The sequence below is a fragment of the Pelodiscus sinensis genome, chromosome 6, assembly GCF_052426305.1.
Source record: "Pelodiscus sinensis isolate ZL-2025 chromosome 6, ASM5242630v1, whole genome shotgun sequence".
Classification (NCBI taxonomy): Eukaryota; Metazoa; Chordata; order Testudines; family Trionychidae; genus Pelodiscus; species Pelodiscus sinensis.
This window is the reverse complement of record NC_143057.1, coordinates 33747400-33768788: the sequence shown is the minus strand read 5'-3', so window position 1 is coordinate 33768788 and position 21389 is coordinate 33747400. Positions and strand designations below refer to the sequence as shown.

The 21389-nt window shown below is 40.4% G+C and overlaps 1 protein-coding gene across 3 annotated transcripts in view; it reads right to left on the bottom strand.

Moving 5' to 3' along the window:
- The window catches only part of MAMDC2 (MAM domain containing 2), a 104527-nt gene that overhangs the window by 15109 nt on the left and 68029 nt on the right, over positions 1-21389 (bottom strand). For 2 of the 3 annotated variants that reach the window (XM_014581011.4, XM_089779232.1), the window contains exons 10-11: positions 3921-4014; positions 2160-2312 (exon numbers count right to left, since the gene is read on the bottom strand). In XM_014581011.4, the coding sequence (XP_014436497.4) occupies positions 2160-2312; positions 3921-4014 (247 nt within the window). The remainder of the gene's footprint in view (positions 1-2159; positions 2313-3920; positions 4015-21389) is intronic. The other variant, XM_089779233.1, reaches the window with a different exon arrangement.

Below are 21389 nucleotides of genomic sequence, written 5' to 3'. Positions count from 1 at the left end.
TTGAGAACACTACATTTTATTTCACATTTATGTTTCTATATGTGAACATTTATTATAGTAACTAGAGAGTTTGTGTAAACAGATGGAAAGCCAAGCTCTCTTTAGCCACAGAAAATTTAGAGTACAGAGGTAGTTTACATTTCCCCCAAGCACTATTCTGAAGGACTATTGAAAGATGGGGAGGGTCTGTCTCCATATCCATTCAGTCACTGATATTTCTACTATTAACACCAACCAACCAACGTGGGAACTCTGATGACATCTGTTAGGAATGTGAAAGACTAGTCGACTATCCGATAAGCAACTAGTCGACTAGTGTATTGACTATCCGATAAGCTTTTGCTTATTGGATAGTCAATACACTAGTCAACTAGTCGCTTCCCCTACCCCTATGCTGCCTCTATCAGAAAGAGGCAGCAGGGGAGGGGGAAGAAGTGGGGAGGCTTCAGAGTGGCAGCGCTGCGAGGAGATGGAGTCAGCTGGGGACTCCCCAAGGACTCTGGGCTCCACCTGGCACTGCTGCTTTGAAACACTGCAGGGAGCCAGGAGTCAGCTGGGGATTCCAGCTGACTCCAGCTGCACATGGCGCTGTCAGTTTGAAACATGGTGGGGAGCCCCACATGGCATTTCAAAGCGGCAGCACCACATGGAGCCCAGGGCATTTCAAAGTGGGAACATCGCATAGAGCCAGGGCCAGTGGCGGAATCCCCAGCTGGCCCCCAGCTCCACATAGTGCTGCCACTTTGAAATGTAATGGGGAGCAAGGGGCCAGTGGGGAATTCAATCAGTCCTCCACTGGGCCAATGCTTCCCGCACAGCTTTCGCCTTTCAACTACACTTCAAAGGCGAGGCTCCCTTATAGGCGAATTGAATAGTGGATGCAAATTGCATTGACTATTCGATTAGCCTATTAATCTAAATTTAACATCCCTGGTATGTGTGATGTGAACACTTTTCCCCTCTGACAGACAACTCATTTCACACAATCTGAACAAAGACAAGAGATACAATAGGAAACAGACCCTATCATCTGAGTCTCAAAGAAGTTGCATCAGTCTCCATATTATAAAATCTTATTCTGACAGATTTATAAATTTAAACATATTTTGTAACATTCACTTAATATTAGTTTTCTTTGAACTAAAGCCTGAGTAACATCCTACCTCAGCACAGAGAACAGACAGGTCAAAAAGGTAGTTTTTCAATGTGCATACATAGCTATCATTAATGGAATGAATACATGTAAGACCATCCAGAGAAAGATAGACACCTGGGTTCAAAAATGAAGGGAAAGAACTATGCTTATCACGTTAGAAGCACCCTTGTGGTGTTAAAAATGGCAATGATGACTGCACTGAAGCAGGCTGTATGTTCAAGAATGAGGAAAGATACTATAGAGCCCAATGTAGTATAGAGCAAAAGAGACAAACCAGTAAGTAAAGACATGGCCCAGAAAGAAGAGGCTGACATTGCATTATTCTACACTAAATTCCAGGTGATCATTTACAAGCAATATCTCACATCTTATGTCTTCCACTTTCACCATTATAGAATTTAATTTGACTTTACCTTAAAATTTCTAATGCAATTAAACTTCAGCAATTATCATCCCACATACATGATGAGGGATGTTAGCAAAAGATATTTGATTTGTGAAGATAAGTCAAATGACAAGTGAAATTAAAAATAATTTGCTCACCGGTGACAAATCTCTATGTGTATTTTTCATTACTACATTATAGGGTTGGATGTACCATTTGTATTTTCGGCTATGTAATTTTTCCCACTAAAATAAAATTTAGCCTAACACACAGCCCAAATTCTATGAGATAAAATAATTAAAATTCTACAGTTTGTTTCCTTTGTGGAAAAGCATGAATCTCTTTTTCAGATCAGCTATAAGTCCCCAGACAACTTGGTAAAAACATTTTCTTTTCAGCAATTTCATCTACCTGTTGAGTTCTATAGGCAGACACATGACACCGATTATCTCGGCTATAGCTTCTCTGAAAGATCTTACTATGAATATTACAGATTTCTTGTTTGTTTTGGCTAGGATGGAGATACACCTTTTTTAGCTTTGCTCCAGAATATTATTTCAAAGGACATTCATTTAACTATCACTCTGCTCTGAAAGTTCAATGTGAAGTTTAACTCACCTACCCCAGTAGTGTGGTCTCCTTTTGGTCCAGTGTAAGAAGTGGGAGTCTGACCCCTTCTCCTATGCCAGCTGCTTCGGTTTCTTCTCTCCTGGGTAAATTCACACTCATCCTTTTCAAAAGTACATTCTCCAGGAAAAGGTGACAGCAACTCTGCAGTGAAATAACACCTAGTTACATCTGAAAATCGGGGTGACCAGTTGTCTGATTTTTCAACTGGAACACGTAGTTAAAAAGGAATCCTGGCGGCTCTGGTCAGTACTGCTGACTAGGCCATTTATTGTTCATTTCGCAGCTCTGAGCAGTGGGGTTTTTGTCTCCTACGTGTAGGGCCAGCCATCAGGCTCCATGCATCACCCTGCCATGCCCATTGGTTGGGAACCGCGGCCAGTGGGAGTGGCGGAGGTGGAGTGCACAGAGCTGCTTGGCCACTCCCCTGCCCAGGAGCTGGATGGAGGATATGCCGCTGATTCCGAGAGCTGCTTGAGGTAAGCGCCACCCAGAGCCTGCTCCCCAGAGTGCCCACCCCCCTTGGCCCAGCCCAGAGCTCCCTCCTGCCCTCCAAACCTCTTAGTTCCATCGTGGAGCACTCTCATTCACCCAAACTCCTCATCCCTGGCCCCACCTCAGAGACGCTAGCTCCAGCTGGAGCCCTACTCCCTTGTGTATCCCAGCCCTCTGAGCTAGCCAATGAAGATGAATGAGTGAGTGAGGGACAGGGGAGAGAATAGTGAGTGGGGATGGGGCCTCGGAGAAGGGGCGGGGCATAGATAGGGCCTCAGAGGAATGACAGGGTAGGGGTGGGACAAGAGAGTTCTCTTTTTTGCAAGTAGAAAGTTGGCAACCCTACGAAAATGTATGGCTGGATACATTACTTATATAATCTATTTTACCCATCCATTCACTATGTCTAGTGATGCATAGACATATTTAGGTTATACGCACAGGCTACGTCTACACTGGCCCCTTTTCCGGAAGGGGCATGTAAATTTCACCTATCGTAGTAGGGAAATCCGCGGGGGATTTAAATATCCCCCGCGGCATTTAACTAAAAATGTCTGCCGCTTTTTTCCGGCTTTTAAAAAAGCCGGAAAAGAGCGTCTACACTGGCCCCGATCCTCCGGAAAAAGCGCCCTTTTCCGGAGGCTCTTATTCCTACTTCAAATAATATTATTTCAAAGGACATTCATTTAACTATCACTCTGCTCTGAAAGTTCAATGTGAAGTTTAACTCACCTACCCCAGTAGTGTGGTCTCCTTTTGGTCCAGTGTAAGAAGTGGGAGTCTTCAAAGTAGGAATAAGAGCTACTTCAAAGTAGGAATAAGAGCCTCCGGAAAAGGGCGCTTTTTCCGGAGGATCAGGGCCAGTGTAGACGCTCTTTTCCGGCTTTTTTAAAAGCCGGAAAAAAGCGGCGGACATTTTTATTTAAATGCCGCGGGGGATATTTAAATCCCCCGCGGATTTCCCTACTACGATAGGTGAAATTTACATGCCCCTTCTGGAAAAGGGGCCAGTGTAGACGTAGCCAAGTATATGAGAGACAGCTCCAAATTGGAGCTCCAGATAAAAAATATCCCCATTTTCACAACGTTGGACTCTTCTCTAACACATAACATTACAGCTTCAGTACGGAATGAGAAGTTAATAATTTTGTTAGGAAAACAGACACATAAAAGGCTTTTTTGTAGCATGGGACGAGATTACAAATGGCTGTAGTAGGACAAAACAGTATCAAGGATTTCAAATGCATAGTGTCTTACCAGCAGTTTGGCAGGTTCCCAAGGTCACTGATATGTCATCGAGTGCCACAAGCCCACAGTCCCAAAAGCTTTTGCACCAGCTTACAAAAACCACCTGCAATTTATGATCAATATGAATCTCTGGGTTTTTTTTCCATTGAAAAGCAGTCCTAAAATTCCATTGTAAGCAGTCCTAAAATTTTAGACTTTTCTTGGTGCATTCATAATTGTTAATTTTTTAAGTGTTGAAGGAATTAATTAAAAAAACCTTCTTCCCATATCAGTGTGATTAAAATATTTAAGTTCACTGATTTTAGACATAAAAATATATCAGTACCAATAGAATAGCCTTTCTCCATTAAATTTCTTAAAGCAAATTATCTGTCTTAAACCAGACACCACTAATTTAAGTTCTCTCTACATCCTGAGATCATTTTATTAGGGCACACATCTTTTTTAATAGTGACAGAAATGTAGCCGTGTTAGTCTGGTGTAGCTGAAACAAAAAACAGGACTATGTAGCACTTTAAAGACTAACAAGATGGTTTATTAGGTGATGAGCTTTCGTGGACCAGACCCACTTCCACTATTTGATCTGAAGAAATGGGTCTGGCCCACGAAAGCTCATCACCTAATAAACCCTCTTGTTAGTCTTTAAAGTGCTACATAGTCCTGGTTTTTGTTTCATCTTTTTTAATGTAAGAGAAAGAAAATCTCTAAACTTGGATCTCACTTCATGACATTTCCTCTGCAAAAAGACAATTTTAGATTGTTTTCCATTAAACTAAAAGAATGTTTTCACCCCAAGAATAATTAGAGTTGAATCAGAAAATAGGCAAACAGGCACTTAACAGCTTTGACAAGATCCATGTTATTCTACAATTTCAGAAAATGAACAAATATAGGCTAGCCAAGAACAAAAGGTTCTTATTTTGGTTTTATAGTCTAATAAACTCCATCAGACAGTTTGGTTCTATGCACACCACAAAAACCTCAGAGCACTGGGATTTTGAGTTTTCAGGCTAGTATACACAATTGTCTGGTGCATTAGCTAGAAATAGGGGGCAAAAGCAGGCCTCAATGCAGAGAAACTAATGTTTCCATTGCAGAGGGCAAGGCTGCTATAGAGTAGACACAGAAGGGGACTCTACACCGTTGTAAATGGACTCTCCACTTGCTTCTCATAGGTCAGTGTAGAGTTGGGGGTTAGATGGATACAATTAGTTGTTCTACTATTACATAACTCTATTTAACATCTTAGCAACTGTCTTTGTATGGTGTTACACAAGAGAGACTCCTCAAATTAAAGTGTTTTAGTGAAGGCTCTTTCCTAGTATGGAAAGAGTGGACACGTCTCACTAGTAGGGTCTAAAACTCTTCTTGTACTTTTTTACTTATAGTCTTGAAAATAAGAAACTATAAACTGCTGCATGGAATTTTCTGTGGGATGTCGCTTTCACACACCCATCACAGTAGCGAGCAGAGAATCGGGTTTCTTCTCCACTGACTTCTCCTGGCCAGGCGTCAGGGACTGCTATGATGTCAGCACTGAGAGAAAGGAGATTTCTGCTCCAGTCTCAAAGCCGCAGATGCCTGGCTAGAATGAAGCCAGTGTGTGAGGAGGAAGTAGAAACCACTGAGATAGAGTTAAGAGAACAGAATTGGAGACGAAGTGATGGAAGCAGGCTAGAAGGAACAGGGTATTGTGACTTTGCTCTTTGCACAACATGAATCAAAAGGGCAAAGCCCAGGGACAGACTAAGAGAATGGGGGCTTGAGGCAACAGGCTAGGAAAATAAGAGTTCATTTTGAGTCCTTGCAGCCCTGTTTCTTTCTCTCTCTCTCTCTCTCTCTCACACACACACACACACACACAGTTGCACCTTGTTCCCATGCTGAGTGCTCCAATGAGAATACTGCTTGAGGATAGTACAAAAAAGGCATTGCCAGGACTGGCAAGATTAAAGCAACTGGGAATTTTAACAAATGTTATGGATGCCCCTGTACTGAAATATTTTGAGATTAATAAAAGCCTAAGAATTCAGTCAGTGCAAGCTTGCACAGGCTGAAGGCTATCTTTCTGCTCACTGTCCTAAGACTGGAAGAAAATTTCTGACATTTGGATTGAATCAAGTAGTTTCATGAATATGTTTATGGGGAGAAACTAAACAAGGTAGAAAGAAGCCACAAGGTGCAAAGCACCACTCACTTCAGAAAGTGACGAGGAAATTGCAAAAATATATATAGTACATGTAGAATGCCAACCCAGGAAGGAGCTTTTGATACATATATTTCAGGAATGCCTATAGAGGGTGACATAAAAGAGCTAAAAGGCATGAATTAAGTACAATTCAGTACTACTCATTTTCAAAACAAAATCTGACTAGCTCAAAAGAGAAACACAAAATGTCCCAATCTTACAATTGATTGAGAAAAGTAATGCCAGAGGGATGGCCAACAGAAAAGGCCCGGGAATTCTTCAAAAATAAAGACATACTGGGCTTATAGAAATTGCTCCATAAGATGGAATCATCTGCAATCACTATGGCTGTGTCTACATTGGCACCCCTTTCCGGAAAAGGGATGCTAATGAGACTAGTCAGAATTGCAAATTCCGCGGGGGATTTAAATATCCCCCGCGGCATTTGCATTTACATAGCTGCCGCTTTTTTCTGGCTTGGGGTTTTGCCGGAGAAAAGCGCCAGTCTAGACGCGATTTTCCAGAAAATAAGCCCTTTTCCGGAAGATCCCTTATTCCTACTTTCAAGAAAATTTCAAGTAGGAATAAGGGATCTTCCGGAAAAGGGCTTATTTTCCGGAAAATCGCGTCTAGACTGGCGCTTTTCTCCAGCAAAACCCCGAGCCAGAAAAAAGCGGCAGCCATGTAAATGCAAATACCGCGGGGGATATTTAAATCCCCCGCGGAATTTGCAATTCCGACTGGTCTCATTAGCATCCCTTTTCTGGAAAGGGGTGCCAATGTAGACACAGCCTATGAGTGCGTCCATACCGCACCGTTATTTCGAGATAACTGGCATTATTTTGAAATAATGTGAGCAGCTACACAGCCATTCCTCTATTTCAATATAATTTTGAAATAACAGACGGCTTATTCCAAAATCTGTAAACCTCATTCTACGAGGAATAACACCTATTTCAAAATAGCTATTTTGAAATAAGGTGTGTATAAACGCTCCACTGCTACTATTTTGAAATAACCCCTCACCAGGGCCATTCTAAGTTATTCCTCCCCAGTGCCTCCTGGGACTCTAAATCAAGATAGCATGTCTACATTAGAGAAGCCTGCTTTGGACTAATTTTGAGGCTTCCCTTCAGTGTAGACATGCTATTTTGAAATAAGCTATTCAGAATAACTATTCAGGAATAGCTTATTTCAAAATACGTGTGCAGTGTAGACATACCCTATCATATTATCATGCAGCATGAGGTGGAAAGTACTAAGCAGACGCCATAGAGCTCATCTGGATCCTGAGCTCTATAGAAGAGTCCAAGGCATCCTATATTTGGCCAAGCATGAATTCTGTCATAAAGAATAAAGTATTCAAGTAAGAAATCAGCAATCAGTATAGCTAACAGAATGCAAAAGTACCACAGAAACCATGCAAGATCCCTAACTGCCCTCAGGTCAGAGTTGGTGCAGATATATCTGAATTAATCAAGAAAATACAAGGCTTATTTGCTGTATATATTGCTGCAAAGCAGTAGATGGGTAAGTAATACAGATTGTGTATCTGGCCTTAACAGAAGTAATTTGCTGCCATTGGTTTTTGGGAAACTTTTCAAATCTAATTTTGAGGGTTCCCTTTAGTGTAGACATGCACTTCCTCCCTCCAAGTATATCTAGCTAATTGTGTAATGTGGGAGAAAATTCCTTCCTAACTCCTGCAAGCAAGTGTTTAATACACTGATGCTTGCAATTGGAATATAATAATTGTCTTAATAAATAGCTGCAAGTGTTGTGAGAATGCTGTGGGCAATGCAAGCAATCCTGTTCTCCCCATTGCCTATAAAACAAAGGGATGAACAGAGGGACCCATAGATTCAAACTCTCAAAGCCAGAAGGGACCATCCAGCCTTCTTTCCACACACATACTTTGTCCATACAATTTCTCCCAGGAGATGGACTAAAGTGTATCTTTAAAAAATTGTAATGTTGTTTTAAAGATTCCATGCAATTGTGAGTCTACTGCCTTCCCTGGTAAACTGTTCCAAAGTTTAACTCCCTTTCAAAAGATTCTACAACATTGCATGTTATTTCAAATCTAAATGTATTTAACTTCAACTTCCAACTATTGGATCTTGTTATGCTTTAGTCATCCCACCCGACTCCCATGTTCAGATCTCTTTTTCTGATGTATATGGGTACTTACATGTAATCAATTCTCCATTCAAGCTTTTCTTTGGTAAACTGAAATAAGGTTAGCTTCTTAAGCCTTACTTCATCAGGTTTGTTTTCCAGGATCTGGCTCACTTTTGTGGCCCTCCTTTAAACTGACTAGCATTTCTACATCTTATTTCAACTGCAGACACACTAACTGATTTTATGAGAAAGGCAAGATCCCATCCCTTCATAGTCCCCTTTTTAGCATCCACAGATCACATTAGCCATGTTTGCCACAGCATTGCATTGAGAACCCATAGTAAAATCCCTAAATCTTTCCCTGAGTCACTGATTTCCAAAATAGAGGAGTCCTGTGGCACATTAAAGACTAACATTTATTTGGACCTAAATACGCTTTTGGGGGCAAAAACTCACTTCATCAGATGCATGGAGTAGAAATTACAGAGGCAGGCATAAATATATTAGCACATGAAAGGAAGGGCTTTTGTAGTGAGCCAGCCAGTCCCAGTCCCTATTCAAACCCAGATTAATAGTGTCAAGTTTGCAAATGAATTGCAGTTCTGCAGTTTCATTTTGAAGGTCTGTTGTTGTTGTTTGTTGAAAAATGGCCACTTTTAAATCTGTTACTGAGTATCCAGGGACATTAAAGTGGTCTCCTACTGGTTTTTGTGTGTTACTATTCTTGATGTCTAATTAGTATCCACTTAGTCTGAAAATGGCTGACTCACTACAAAAGCATATATACAGCATATATATTTTCCCACTTTTAGTATTCATAAGAACGGCCATACTGGGTCAGACCATAGGTCCATCTAGCCCAGTATCCTGTCTGCCGACAGGGGCCAATACCAGATGCCCTAGAGAGAGGGATCACAGCAGGTAATCCTCACGTAATCCATCCCCTGTCACCCACCTCCAGAGAAACAGAGGCTAGGGATACCATTTCTACCTATCCTGGCTAATAGCCATTGATGGACCTCATCAACTGTTGGGAGTGGGCCACATCCATTCTGACTGAATTGGCCTCATTAGCACTGCTCCTCCATGTGATAAGGCAAACTCCCTTCTTTTCATGTGTTAGTGTATTTGTGCCTGCCTCTGTAATTTCCACTCCTTGCATCTGATGAAGTGGGGTTTTGCACATGAAAGCTTATGCCCAAATAAATCTTTTAGTTTTTCAGATGCCACAGGACTCATTGTTTTTGCAGAGACAGACTAACTCAGCTACCTCTCTGACACTTTTTCAAGTATCCTACAAGTGTAACCTGCATTCTTGATTCCCAGAAATACTATTTTGCATTTGGGTCTAGTAAGAGGCATTTTGTTAGATTGTGATCATTTAACGAGGCAATCCATATTACTCTCTAAAAGTAATCTGTCTCACTCATTATTTATCACTCCACCAATTTTTGTGTTGTCTGCAAACTTTACCAGTGAAGATTTTCTATCATCATCTGACTCATTAAAAAATATTAAATCTCATTGGACCAAGAAGTGATTCTCAGGGAACCTACGTGCCATATTAATTCAATATAATGCACGTTTTTAATCAAAACATCATGTGGTACTAAATCAAATGCCTTGGAGAAATCCAATTACACTGTATCAACACAGTTGCCGTTGTCAACCAGACCTATAATCCTGTCAAAAAGAGACAACAGGTTTGTTTGACAGGCTCTACCTGCCATTAAACTATGCTGACTGGCATTAAATATATTTTTAGATATGCAATTACTGATTAAATCTCATAGAAAGCAATATGATATGATGCTTCTACAATAGGTATTGTCCAATCAAAGATTTAATCGAGTATGTACTCAACATTTTCCCCAAAAGATTCATTTATTTTACATCAACATTTTAGCTAACAAAAACTATCAAATGTACAACTCCTGTCCAAGTATCAGTATATGTACCTTCAATCTTCCTAAATTCCTTGTTTTTTTGAGGTAGTAAGTGGCATGCTATTGCCAGGTGGCTTAATGTTTCCATGGCTACTTTCCTGGCTTATGCTCAGGAAAAGTGGATTTTCCAACACAGAAATGGCATAATACAGTGTATGACGTTGTCTAGTGTTCTCTTGACTAATTCTGTGTTCCTTGGCTTTAATTGCATTTCTGGTGCCATTGTGAAGAATTCGGAACGAGACTTTGTTCTTTACCAGATCAAGTGTACACACCACTTATCCCCTTATTTCGCCCTAATATCTTTAATTGTAATTTTGGCCAATTTAAGCCTGCTTGCAGCTTACCTGTCAGTTTGGAATGGTATCAGTATGTTATTCAGTCTTTTGCTTATTTTAATTTCAGGTTTAGCCTCTGAATCTGTCCTTCAGACTGTATCTAGCTGATCGAAGATTGTGGTTAAATTTGAACCTTGCAATATTTACATTTATATTAATTTGACTTCATTTCTTTTTCCAAGATAATTCTTAAATAAGAACCTCCCATGCATGCTTTATGTGAGAGAATAAGGCAGAGGATCAGCTGAGTGTTTAGCTCACGTTTTCTTTATTTAACATGACAGATGAACAATATATTTATTGTTTCAGTCTAGAATGATTAAAACATCTTGGGTTTGTGTAATATCCTGGTGGTTAAATTGGAAACATTAATGGATGCAGTCATTTGTTGCCACTGAAGCTAAGAAGTGCATTCCTCCTTTATCTTTTCTTTTTGCAGCGAGTAATGGGAGGTGTTAAAGAATCTGTTTACAAATCTTTGCATCAAATTCTCAAAGCACGTTTGATTTATATTCCAGTGCTTAGTTCATTTCAGTCACGTATCAGTAATTGGTATAGAAGAAAACAACATATTCATATTAAATTAAAAAAAAACACAAGCATGCAACTAATTTTGCAATAATGATTCAGAATTCATCTCTACCATGATACAAAGTTGAGTTTTGGGTCACAGGTTACACTGAGTTAGGCAGAATGATTCCCCATTCTCTTTTTCTGTACCTGTACCAGGAGGATTCAGGTTGAAATCTGTATATATGTAGTTTACCAGTTCCTAGAGGGGAAGGGGAAATGGGAGGAGCTGCTCTAAGTGTTTTTGCCAAGGTGGAAACAGACTATAACTCTGATCTTCCCAAGGACAAAGAACCTGTCATAGAAGCCTGCAAAAGAAGTCTTAGGACTAAAAAGACTACACAATGGGAAGTTCAGGAACCCTGCTTGCAAAGGGACAAAGCTCTGAGAAAAAGGAAGAAGATTAAGCCAGACCTTCAAGTAGCCAGAAAGGAGACCTTTGTTTCAGTCATAGCGCTAGACCCCTCGATCAGACAAGAAACTGAGGCCTTGGTCCAATCTGATGATGGGAAAGTAAACCCATGCCCCTGCAGCAGATTATGTTGTCTGCGAAGGTCATGTGGTTTAACCTACGGTATTGCTGTTTGATCTGAGCCTAACAAAACAAAGAATAATGAAGTTATACCATAACTACTACTATTTGTTTTTGTGAATTTGAAAATAACTTTTAGTTAATGTTTTCAGTTATGTTACTCTCGCTCACTACCAAGCAATACGCTTCCTTAGTGTCAGTGGCTGCCCCCCAAGCTGGTGCAAACAGCCGTATAGACATTCTTATTTCAATTTAATCCGGGTTTATTTTGGTTAACTAAATTGATAGAAATTGATTTATGCTTAACTGAAATAAGTCACTTATACCAAAATAAGAACGTCCACAGTGTTTTTCATTGGATTAACCACATTGATTTAAAAATCACACTAAATTAAACCAGTGCAAATTTCTCATGTTACAGATTGTCCAGATAAATTTCTTTTGCTCTTTATAATCCATAGCATTTGCATAGACAGTTTATCTGAAAAGCTGATGCATATTGAATTGGGAAGGCTAGTAACATCAGCTTGTAACATTTGGACAGATATTTCTGAAATGCTCTTCTTTCCAAGAACAAATAGACTGCAGAAATGAAGAAGAAAGGGAAATGGGAAGCTCAGAGAACAAACTAAAGCCACTGAGGGTGTGTCTAGACTACATGCCTCCGTCGACGGAGGCATGTAGATTAGCCAGATCGGCAGAGGGAAATGAAGCCGCGATTAAAATAATCGCGGCTTCATTTAAATTTAAATGGCTGCCCCGCTCTGCCGATCAGCTGTTTGTCGGCAGATTGGGGCAGTCTGGATGCGCCGCGCCGACAAAGAAGCCTTTCTTGATCGGCACAGGTAAACCTGGTTTCACGAGGCATACCTGTGCAGATCAAGAAAGGCTTCTTTGTCGGCGCGGCGCGTCCAGACTGCCCCGATCTGCCAACAAACAGCTGATCGGCAGAGCGGGGCAGCCATTTAAATTTAAATGAAGCCGCGATTATTTTAATCGCGGCTTCATTTCCCTCTGCCGATCTGGCTAATCTACATGCCTCCGTCGACGGAGGCATGTAGTTTAGACGTACCCTGACTGTTACTGCCACATCTAAATTTAATAGATTACACTCTCCAGCAGAGAATGTTGTCTGTACAGAAAAGTAAATAGACTAGTGAAAGGTTTAGCAGTCCCCCAGAACCCTGCGAGATTTCTCATGTCCTAATATTATGAGTTTGTTCCCTCTTAATGAAGCTGTTTGGTTCTTAGGGCTTTTTGTTTGTTTGCTTTTGGTTTCTTGCAGGATTAAATTTGGCTCTTGGAAAGAAGAGTACTGTCATTTGTCTCTGGCCACGTCATTAACATGATACTATCACAAGCTGTGTTAGATACACACTGCACCTCAAAACCACAAAGAAAAATATTAAGCACAGAAAACAAAACCAAGCAAGTAAATAAATGTCAAACACCTATCAACTAGGTAGGTATAATGGGGATATAATATTCAGTCCTCATCTATCTGCTCTGATGAGTGTAGGAGGATTTATATTTCCTACATTTTTTTTTAAATATTATTTTCTTTAACAGTTTTTTAATGTATTATTTTCAAAAGTGTAAATCAAATGTCACAGACAAATGGGTATCGAATACAAATCACCATATTTTGAGACACCTCACATTATTTGAAATTTTAACCATGAAGTCTCAGAATGGGATTTTCAATGGCTAATGTTTTAGGTACGAACATTTTGTTGTTTTGGGGTGAAATTAGTTTCCCTGCTGCTTTAAGTTGCACCCCCACAAGGTGGAGGTACTGCTTGGACCATGATACAGCTACCACCCTTCCAGCAAAGAGACTGCATGGCAGGCCCTTTGGAACCTGACAAAAGTATGCCTCACCTGAACATAGAAGTTACATGTTAGGGAGTCCTAAGGCTTTATGACTCTTTCACTTGATATTGGCTGGGGGACTGCCTTTTATAAATGGTGGCTTGGCTGTGGTTATCCATGCTCTCATGACTTCAAAGATTGGATTATTTCAACTCTCCAGACCTAGGGATACAAAGACCTAGTTGACAAACCTTTTGCTAACCCAGAATGTAACAGCCCAGCACCTCAGCAATACCAGCCAGCAAATGAGCATCAGCCTGATTCTGTGTGTTCTACCCTTGAGTGTACCAGCTCAGGTTTAAAATCTCATTTCTGGTTTTCAAAGTCATCTGTGGAACTGATCCAAGGTATACGAGAGATTCTCCCCCTCTCTTTTTTCATGTTAATGATGTCCCCAGTAGTTGTGTTTCTAAGGAACTAAGTTTGAATTTATGTGCCTGTCAACTTCAAATGTGGTACTCATGAGAGTAGGAAACAGGGATTTCTCTGTGTAACAGTGCAGCTTGTCCCTTAAGGACTATAAGTCTGGGGCTAACCAACCATGGTTACTTACGGCAGCACCACTCAGCAGGGGTCTGCTGATTTCCCTATAAATGGGTAGCAGAAAGAGGCAGAGTAGGAGCTCTCAGGGAGAACAGAATGGAGTACAGAGGCTGCTGGAAGTGAGTAGACACTGGTGGAGGAATCCTGAACTTGGGGAGTTAAGAAGAATACAAGCAGGAAAGACCTGGAAGTGACCTAAGGAGGAGGTAAATGGATGGTCTGTGAATTTTGTTTTGATCGGTTATTAATTTAATAAAGCAGAACCTAAGAAGAGCTGTGAAAGGACACAAGGGTTTAAGAGTTATTGAAAAAACACCTTGAAGGAGAAAACTGAGGTGGAGGCATTGCTTGGACCATAATATGATACCCTGGAGGTCTATTGAAATTCAGCAATAGGGACGAGGTTTGAGAATGCATTCATGGAGAGTAGAATGATTACTAAATTCACTGCCACAATTTTGTGGGAGACTTGTTTGATTTTGCTTTCCCACAATTACAACTAAAAACAACTATGATGAAGAATGAGATGGAAGAAGAGCAGAAAGAGGTGAGGACTAGAAAGAAGAGGGATAGGAAAAAGGAGAGGTGAGGAAAAGAAGAAAATTAAAATTCCAAGTGACCTCTACTATGCTGGAGATGTGTGTGACAGGGGAGAGATGGAATTTAGATCATTGTTCTGAGTTTGGTTTTAAATCTATGGGACATACTTAGATTCTACTATGATGGGTACTGTGATAAAACCACACATGAAAGGCTAGATAATGTTAAATATTAGCCTTTGACAGCTTCTCAGAGGTTTGGAATGTGCAATCAATCCTAGGAGTACTGCTTGAACTGGACAGAAATGTGTCAGGTAGGTTAACTTGGTTTCAAAAGCTTTACTTTAAATTGAGGAATGTAGACTTTATTCTATGTTAAATAAATAAAAGATTTTTTCCATGGTTTCTCACACACACAAATGTCAATTCAAGCTATGTTGTTCACATGTGAGTGTTTTTGGAACATACTTGTTTTAAAGAGCCTTCCTCTCCCCACCTCCAAACATTCCACCTCTTTTAGGTACAACACTGAGGGTACGTCTAGACTACATGGCTCCGTCGATGGAGCCATGTAAAATAGCTTACTCGGCATAGTCAACGAAGCAGGGATTTAAACAATCCCTGCTTCATTAAAATAAAAATGGCCGCCGTGCTATGACACCCAAGCCATACCAGAGTGGTTGACAAAGGCTTCCCTTGTCGACCCCGCCTCATCTAGACTGCCGCGCTGTGCCGGATCAGCTGATTGTCAGCACAGTGCGGTGGCCATTTTTATTTTAATGAAGTGGGGATTATTTAAATCCCTGCTTCGTTGACTATGCCGAGTAAGCTATTTTACATGGCTCCATCGACGGAGCTATGTAGTCTAGACGTACCCTGAGATAACAGATCTGGAGTCAATTTCACTAAAATGAAATGCATTTCAAAGAAACTAGACAGTTCAATGTCAATCTTCATGCTACTATAAACAAAACCTTAATAGATGGGTCTGATCCATGCCCATAAATGCCAGGATCTTCCCTCTGACCTCCTCATTTTCACATTCATTCAGAAGCACTGCAAAATTTAAAAAGAGTACTTTTTGTGGGCAGAACCATATGCACTTAGCAAAAGCTAAGGACGGAGTAAGAAAGGCTAACTTTGAATTCCCTGCCTTTTCTGAGGTTAAGTCCATCTGTTAACCTTATTCAATATCAGTTTTGTGTTCTCTTTGCAGAATGTACATTAAAATGTATGACTTGCTTGGGTGATTCATATCCATCTACATTTTCACATGGCATTTTCAAAATGCCACATAAATGCCTTCTGGACAGCTACAAGTTTCCTGCTCTCAGAATTTATCCAGCAAACTGCTCCCAGACTCCAGTTTGCTAATTCAAAAAGAGCCCATAAAATTATATAAACCAAGATCCTCAAAACTACAGAGCCTTTTATTAATCTGACACACAAAAGTGTCAGCAGACAAATATTACTTTCTTTCCAAAATTAATTAGAAAAATCTCAAAACATACCTTAAAATTTTGGGAAGTAATGTTTGAACCAGATGTCATTTCATAGAGAGGAGAAAGGTGAAGGAAATATGCAGTCAGAAGTTTTGGAACTATCATTGTCTACCACTAGAAGTTTTATAAGTTTTAAGATTCTCTGGCCCAGAAAGGAACAGCATAAAGATCTGGAGTCTCTGACTTTATTTGCCATTAAGGGGGATCCAAGAGATTACATCACCAGAGGCTGTTTGCTATTTCCACAGACACGTACTAAGCCAACCTACCAAATAACATCCATCAACCAAAAGTTTGATCAAGCAAATTACTATGCACATTTAAGAGTTCTTACTTTTCAAGCTATATTTGTTCTCTCTCAAAAACATATACATGCCTCAACTATAACTGGCAGAGTTTTATAAATAAAATATGTAGAGCTAGTTACAGTGCCTATTATTAAGGTTGCCCAGCATCATCAAATCCATATAACTTAGCCAAATTAAAACCATTTATGCTGAAATTTTCCCTGTCAGGTTTGGGTTTGATTTGGGGAACTTTTTTGGGGGGGAGAGAATGGGGATGGAAAGAAAAGACTGGCTGGAAAAGGAGACTGGGACTAGAAGAGAAGCCTGAGAGACAAAGACCCATGGATGAGGAAGAGACATGACTGAGATGTGAACAAGCTGTATGGGATTAGGCAAGAGGGATCACATACATGGTAGGAAAGAGCTACAAAAATCAGTCTGTGTACTACAGAGCACACTTTCCCCCATAGCCTGGAATGAAACCCAAGGTTCCTGTGACTTACCATCCCTCTACTGTCAGCAAATATCTGAGTATCTACTGGCAAAATATACGTCTAATCCTCTTCCAGAGGATAACAACCTATTGTTATCAGTTATTTCAAGTGACAGAGGTCTCTGTGGTGGACCTAAAAGTGCAGATGACTAAGGCTACGATTTAACTGCAGGCATTTTAAGTAAAAGTCATGGACAGGTCGCAGACAAGAAACAAAAAAGCATGATCTGTTATCTGGCCATGACTTACATAAATACTCCTGATTGAATCCTGTGGAGCTGGGGGGGGGGGGGGCAGCACCATGCGCAAGGAGCCTGCATAGGACCTGCTATGTCCTCCCCCCCCCCCGGATTCAATTGACTCCAGCTGATGATGACCCCCCAGGATTAAACTGATTCCAGCTGCAGGGAGTGGAGGAACCCTGGTGAGACAACGGAGCCTGCAGCCACTCTATCCTCCACTGTGGGAGGAAAACAGGGGCGGTGGGGAGCCACTGCTCTGGCCACCCCCAAAATCGTGGCCAAGTTGCAGCGTGGCAGTCCCTGGGGCCAGCTGCATCAGTTGCTGCTTGGGTAGTCCCCAGAGCCAGCTGTCAGAGCAGCTGGCCCTGGGGCCTGCTCCAGCAGCAGCTGGTGAGGCTTGCTGCAGGGCTGCTCAAGCATCTGGCTGCAGAGTTGCTCCAGTAGTGGCTGGTGGAGCTGTCCCCAGAGCCACCCAAGCAGCAGCCAGTGTGAGTGTGCTATGAATACAAAGTATTGTGTAATGTTAAATACTCTAAAAAGTCAGGTCTTAGAGGTCTCCGATTGGGCACCCAAATGTAATGGACACATTTAACCTTAATCTCTCCGTGCCTTAATTTGCCCTCTATGAAATGGGGACAATAATATCCCCTCATCTCACAAGCGTGTTATGAAAATGCAGTCATTAATATTTATGGTGCACTCAGATGCTAAAGTGGTGAGAGCCTTAAGAAAACCCTGAGGAAATTATTAATTCTGTCTTTATAGCCAGAATAGTTTGCAGTAAATGAGTCCTGGGGCTATCCATTGAACAACGAAGAACAAATATTGAATAGCTGCTCATTAAAATGAGCATCCTCCATTGTGTGTCCTGAATGAGACAGGGGGTCCTGTCAAAAGAAATAGTACGTGATTGTGTAATTAAGGACTCTCAGCATGCAAACGTGAAAAGAGGCCAAATTAACCTTGCACAAGCAACCTTACTTATGGCATTTTCTAATTTTGGAGTATTTGACTTTCAAATCTTATTAAAGTTATTTTAATGTAGTTTTTTGTGTGGGATATATAGTCATACACACGCATATACATATACACCTCTGTGAAGGCATTATAGTTATTGTCTTTAATATACTATTTGTCTAATCTAGAATTTGTAAAACTATTTTATGTAAATTACATATGGCCATAGAGAAAGCTGTAAAACAGTGGATCCATTATACAGTTAGAACATTCTGTTGTGGTGGTTATTTACACATCAATGGCAGCTACAGCATCATGAAGATTGCAGCTTCATTTCATTTACAATCAACAAAAAAGTCATATCAACCTCAATATGAGTAGGGTGAGTCTATGCTGAGGTAGGATTTTTTCCATAATTTTAAGTAAATTATGACATCTTCAAAGTAGATATTCTCCACAGCTCAGAAAGTCCCTTGCGTGGGTGGGTGAGGGTAGGCTATTTTGAGTGACTGAGTGTTTGGCGATGAGGGGAAGGAACCCACAGAAAACAGAGAGAAATAAACCTTAAGTTTACAGAACTAACCTTATTGAGAATTTCTGCACAGTATAAAAAAATTAACTGATTACAGTCTAATTTCTGAAGCCATTAACTTCTGAATATATAATAGTGCTATAGAACACATCTGCTCTACTGAGCTGAATATAAAACATCAAAGAACTGCTGGAGACCCAAGGTGCTATTAAAAAAAATAAGCTTCTCTTTCCCTTGCAGAGATGTGTGTCCCTTTGTTAAATCTATCAATGGGAAAAGGAATATTCCCCCCCTCCCCAGAAAACCTCTCAGGGAAGTGACTATATGAGACACCTAAGACTTGCCAAGAGGCCAAGGCGCCTTCAATTGCACCTTGGATTTCTTCTACCTCTGGCAGGTTCCTGGAGGTCCAAAGAAAGATAGGAATACTCTCTTGATCTCCTCTTTCTCCAGGTCTCAACCAGGCACCCTGGAAATTATACACTGTAAAATTATACTGTATTTTGATTATTTATTTGCTAATCAAGTGTTTAAAAGGTTTTTAAATACATCAGTTGCTAAGCAACATTTCAAACTATTAAAAAAATTAAATCGATATCTACAGATTTTCCATATATGTCAGATATTAAAAGAAATCAAACTAGAAATACGTATTTCTTCCATTGTCCTAGGAGGATTTTTACCAGAGCTATTTTTCTATTACATCTTTGCACTATTTTTCCATATTATTTATTGAGACCTTGAATTATAGTGGGCACTTGACAGAACCAGCTACTTTGTAGTTAAGATTGAGACTTTCAGTGCCAAACCACCTTTTCACATGTTCATTATTTAAAAAATAAATAAATCTTCTTTTGGCATGTGTTTGGTCTCAGCCCAAGGACAAATATTTCCTAGAAAGTTTAAACAAAATACCTTTAGCCATTTTAACTATATAAAGGTGGGGAAAAAACCATTTTCCCATAGTAGGAATATTCTAAGATGAATGGTTAGCTTGTGCACAACTCAGAAATGGCTGAGCTTTAAAATCCAGTGTATGTTTTTGCTGGTGATTCACACATGCATAGTAGCATTTTTTTAGCTCTCATTTGAAGTGGTGAAGCACTAAACTGCTGTAGTGTCCAAACAGTTCTGAATCAGTAGCCACTATACCGGCTACAACTATAGTGAACTAGACACACTCAACTGGCCAAATAGCCACATGTGGCTAGTGTGATGGATACCACAGCACTAAAGAAACAAATCTACACTTTTGTAAAAATAATTGAATTAGTGCCATGAGAGTGGCTAATGGGACTGTTCACAGAAGTGGGAACTACTCAGATAAAGATTTACTGGACCAGATGCTTTGTCGATACCATAGCTAAATGGCAATGTAGAAAGTTTCCCCATAGGCAGATTTTAATGCAGAAGATTCTTTTATGCTTTTGTAGAAATTGTCCTCTCTCTAGGAGGGAAGTCTCTGGGTCTGGTGATAACATGGATAGTGCATTGCAATACTCACCTCTCCAGGGAAAAAAGACAAAAATGATTGTAGCAAGATCTACATCTGAAAGACATGGGCGTATCCCAGATCATCTAGTGCAGATTGAAAAAAAATGCTGGCCTCATCTGCCACAAGATTCTGGCAAACCTGCATGACAAATGGCAGCTTGCTCCCTCAATTAAGATCATTAATGTAAACCCCACCAAATCTTACAGTTTCTTTCCCTGTCATCTAACATCACCTTAGTCTTGTCTGGTTGAAGCCTCAGCCAATTACCCTTAATCCCACTTGAGTTATATACATACACTAGCCCAGTCAGATACATAAAAGACAAAACTGGTGTCATCAACAAGAACCTATAATCCATATGTCTGCACAGACAAAAACATGTCTCCTCCTTTTACAGCCCAGACTAGAATGTACCTTGAGCAAGAGTAGTAGCAAAATACAGCCTCTCAATACACAGCACTTCTGTTCTCAGGGCTTTTCTATGCAATAACATAAAGTTACACCCGTCCAGGATTGCTCAAAGGAGAAGCCAATCATAGTAAGTAGTGGAGCCAATCATGAGCAATTCTTTCTGCTCCTTGTCAGGAGCACAAATATAAGCACACTGATAGATTTACTGCTGTCAATCGGCAGGGAACTGTTGTCCGATATTGCACGAGTGATGTCCTAAACCAATAACTGTCAATCGGCAGGGAACTGTTGTTCTATATTGCACGAGTGATGTCCTAAACCAACAACACCACTGTAGTTTCCGTACAATTCCCAGACCTGAAATTAGACTGACTAGAGTCAAGGAAATGTGAGGCCTCCAAATACCAGCAACGTTAAGCCATGAAATCCTGCATTTGGGCACTCAAACTGATATTTAGTAGGTGCATAAAGCAGGGGTGCCTCTATGTCTTTGTGCCTTTGGAGCTCAGATTTGAAATTAGGCCTATAGTCAGAGAGAGAGTGTGTACACATTCTCCCTCTCTCCCCTTCATACATCTCCCCCCATGCAGGTATTGAATGCTATATTTAATTAAATGACAACACCAATGTGGCAGTCTCGGGAAAGACACGACCACCTTAAGATTCAAACAGAAGCATCTCATCTTGTCATTTTTCTCAAGTCTGTACTACAACCTCTTAAAGTTTTAAGGAATCCTGTAAACATATTAATGCAGGACAGGATCTATGAATGCCTGTCTCTGTTTCCCACATTACCATATTGTCCCTGAAGATCAGTTTTCAATTCCACCCTACCAAGGCATTAACATTGTTTATGTTTACTACCAAACTCTAAAACAAAAGGAAAAACTATGTAGCACTTTAAAGACTA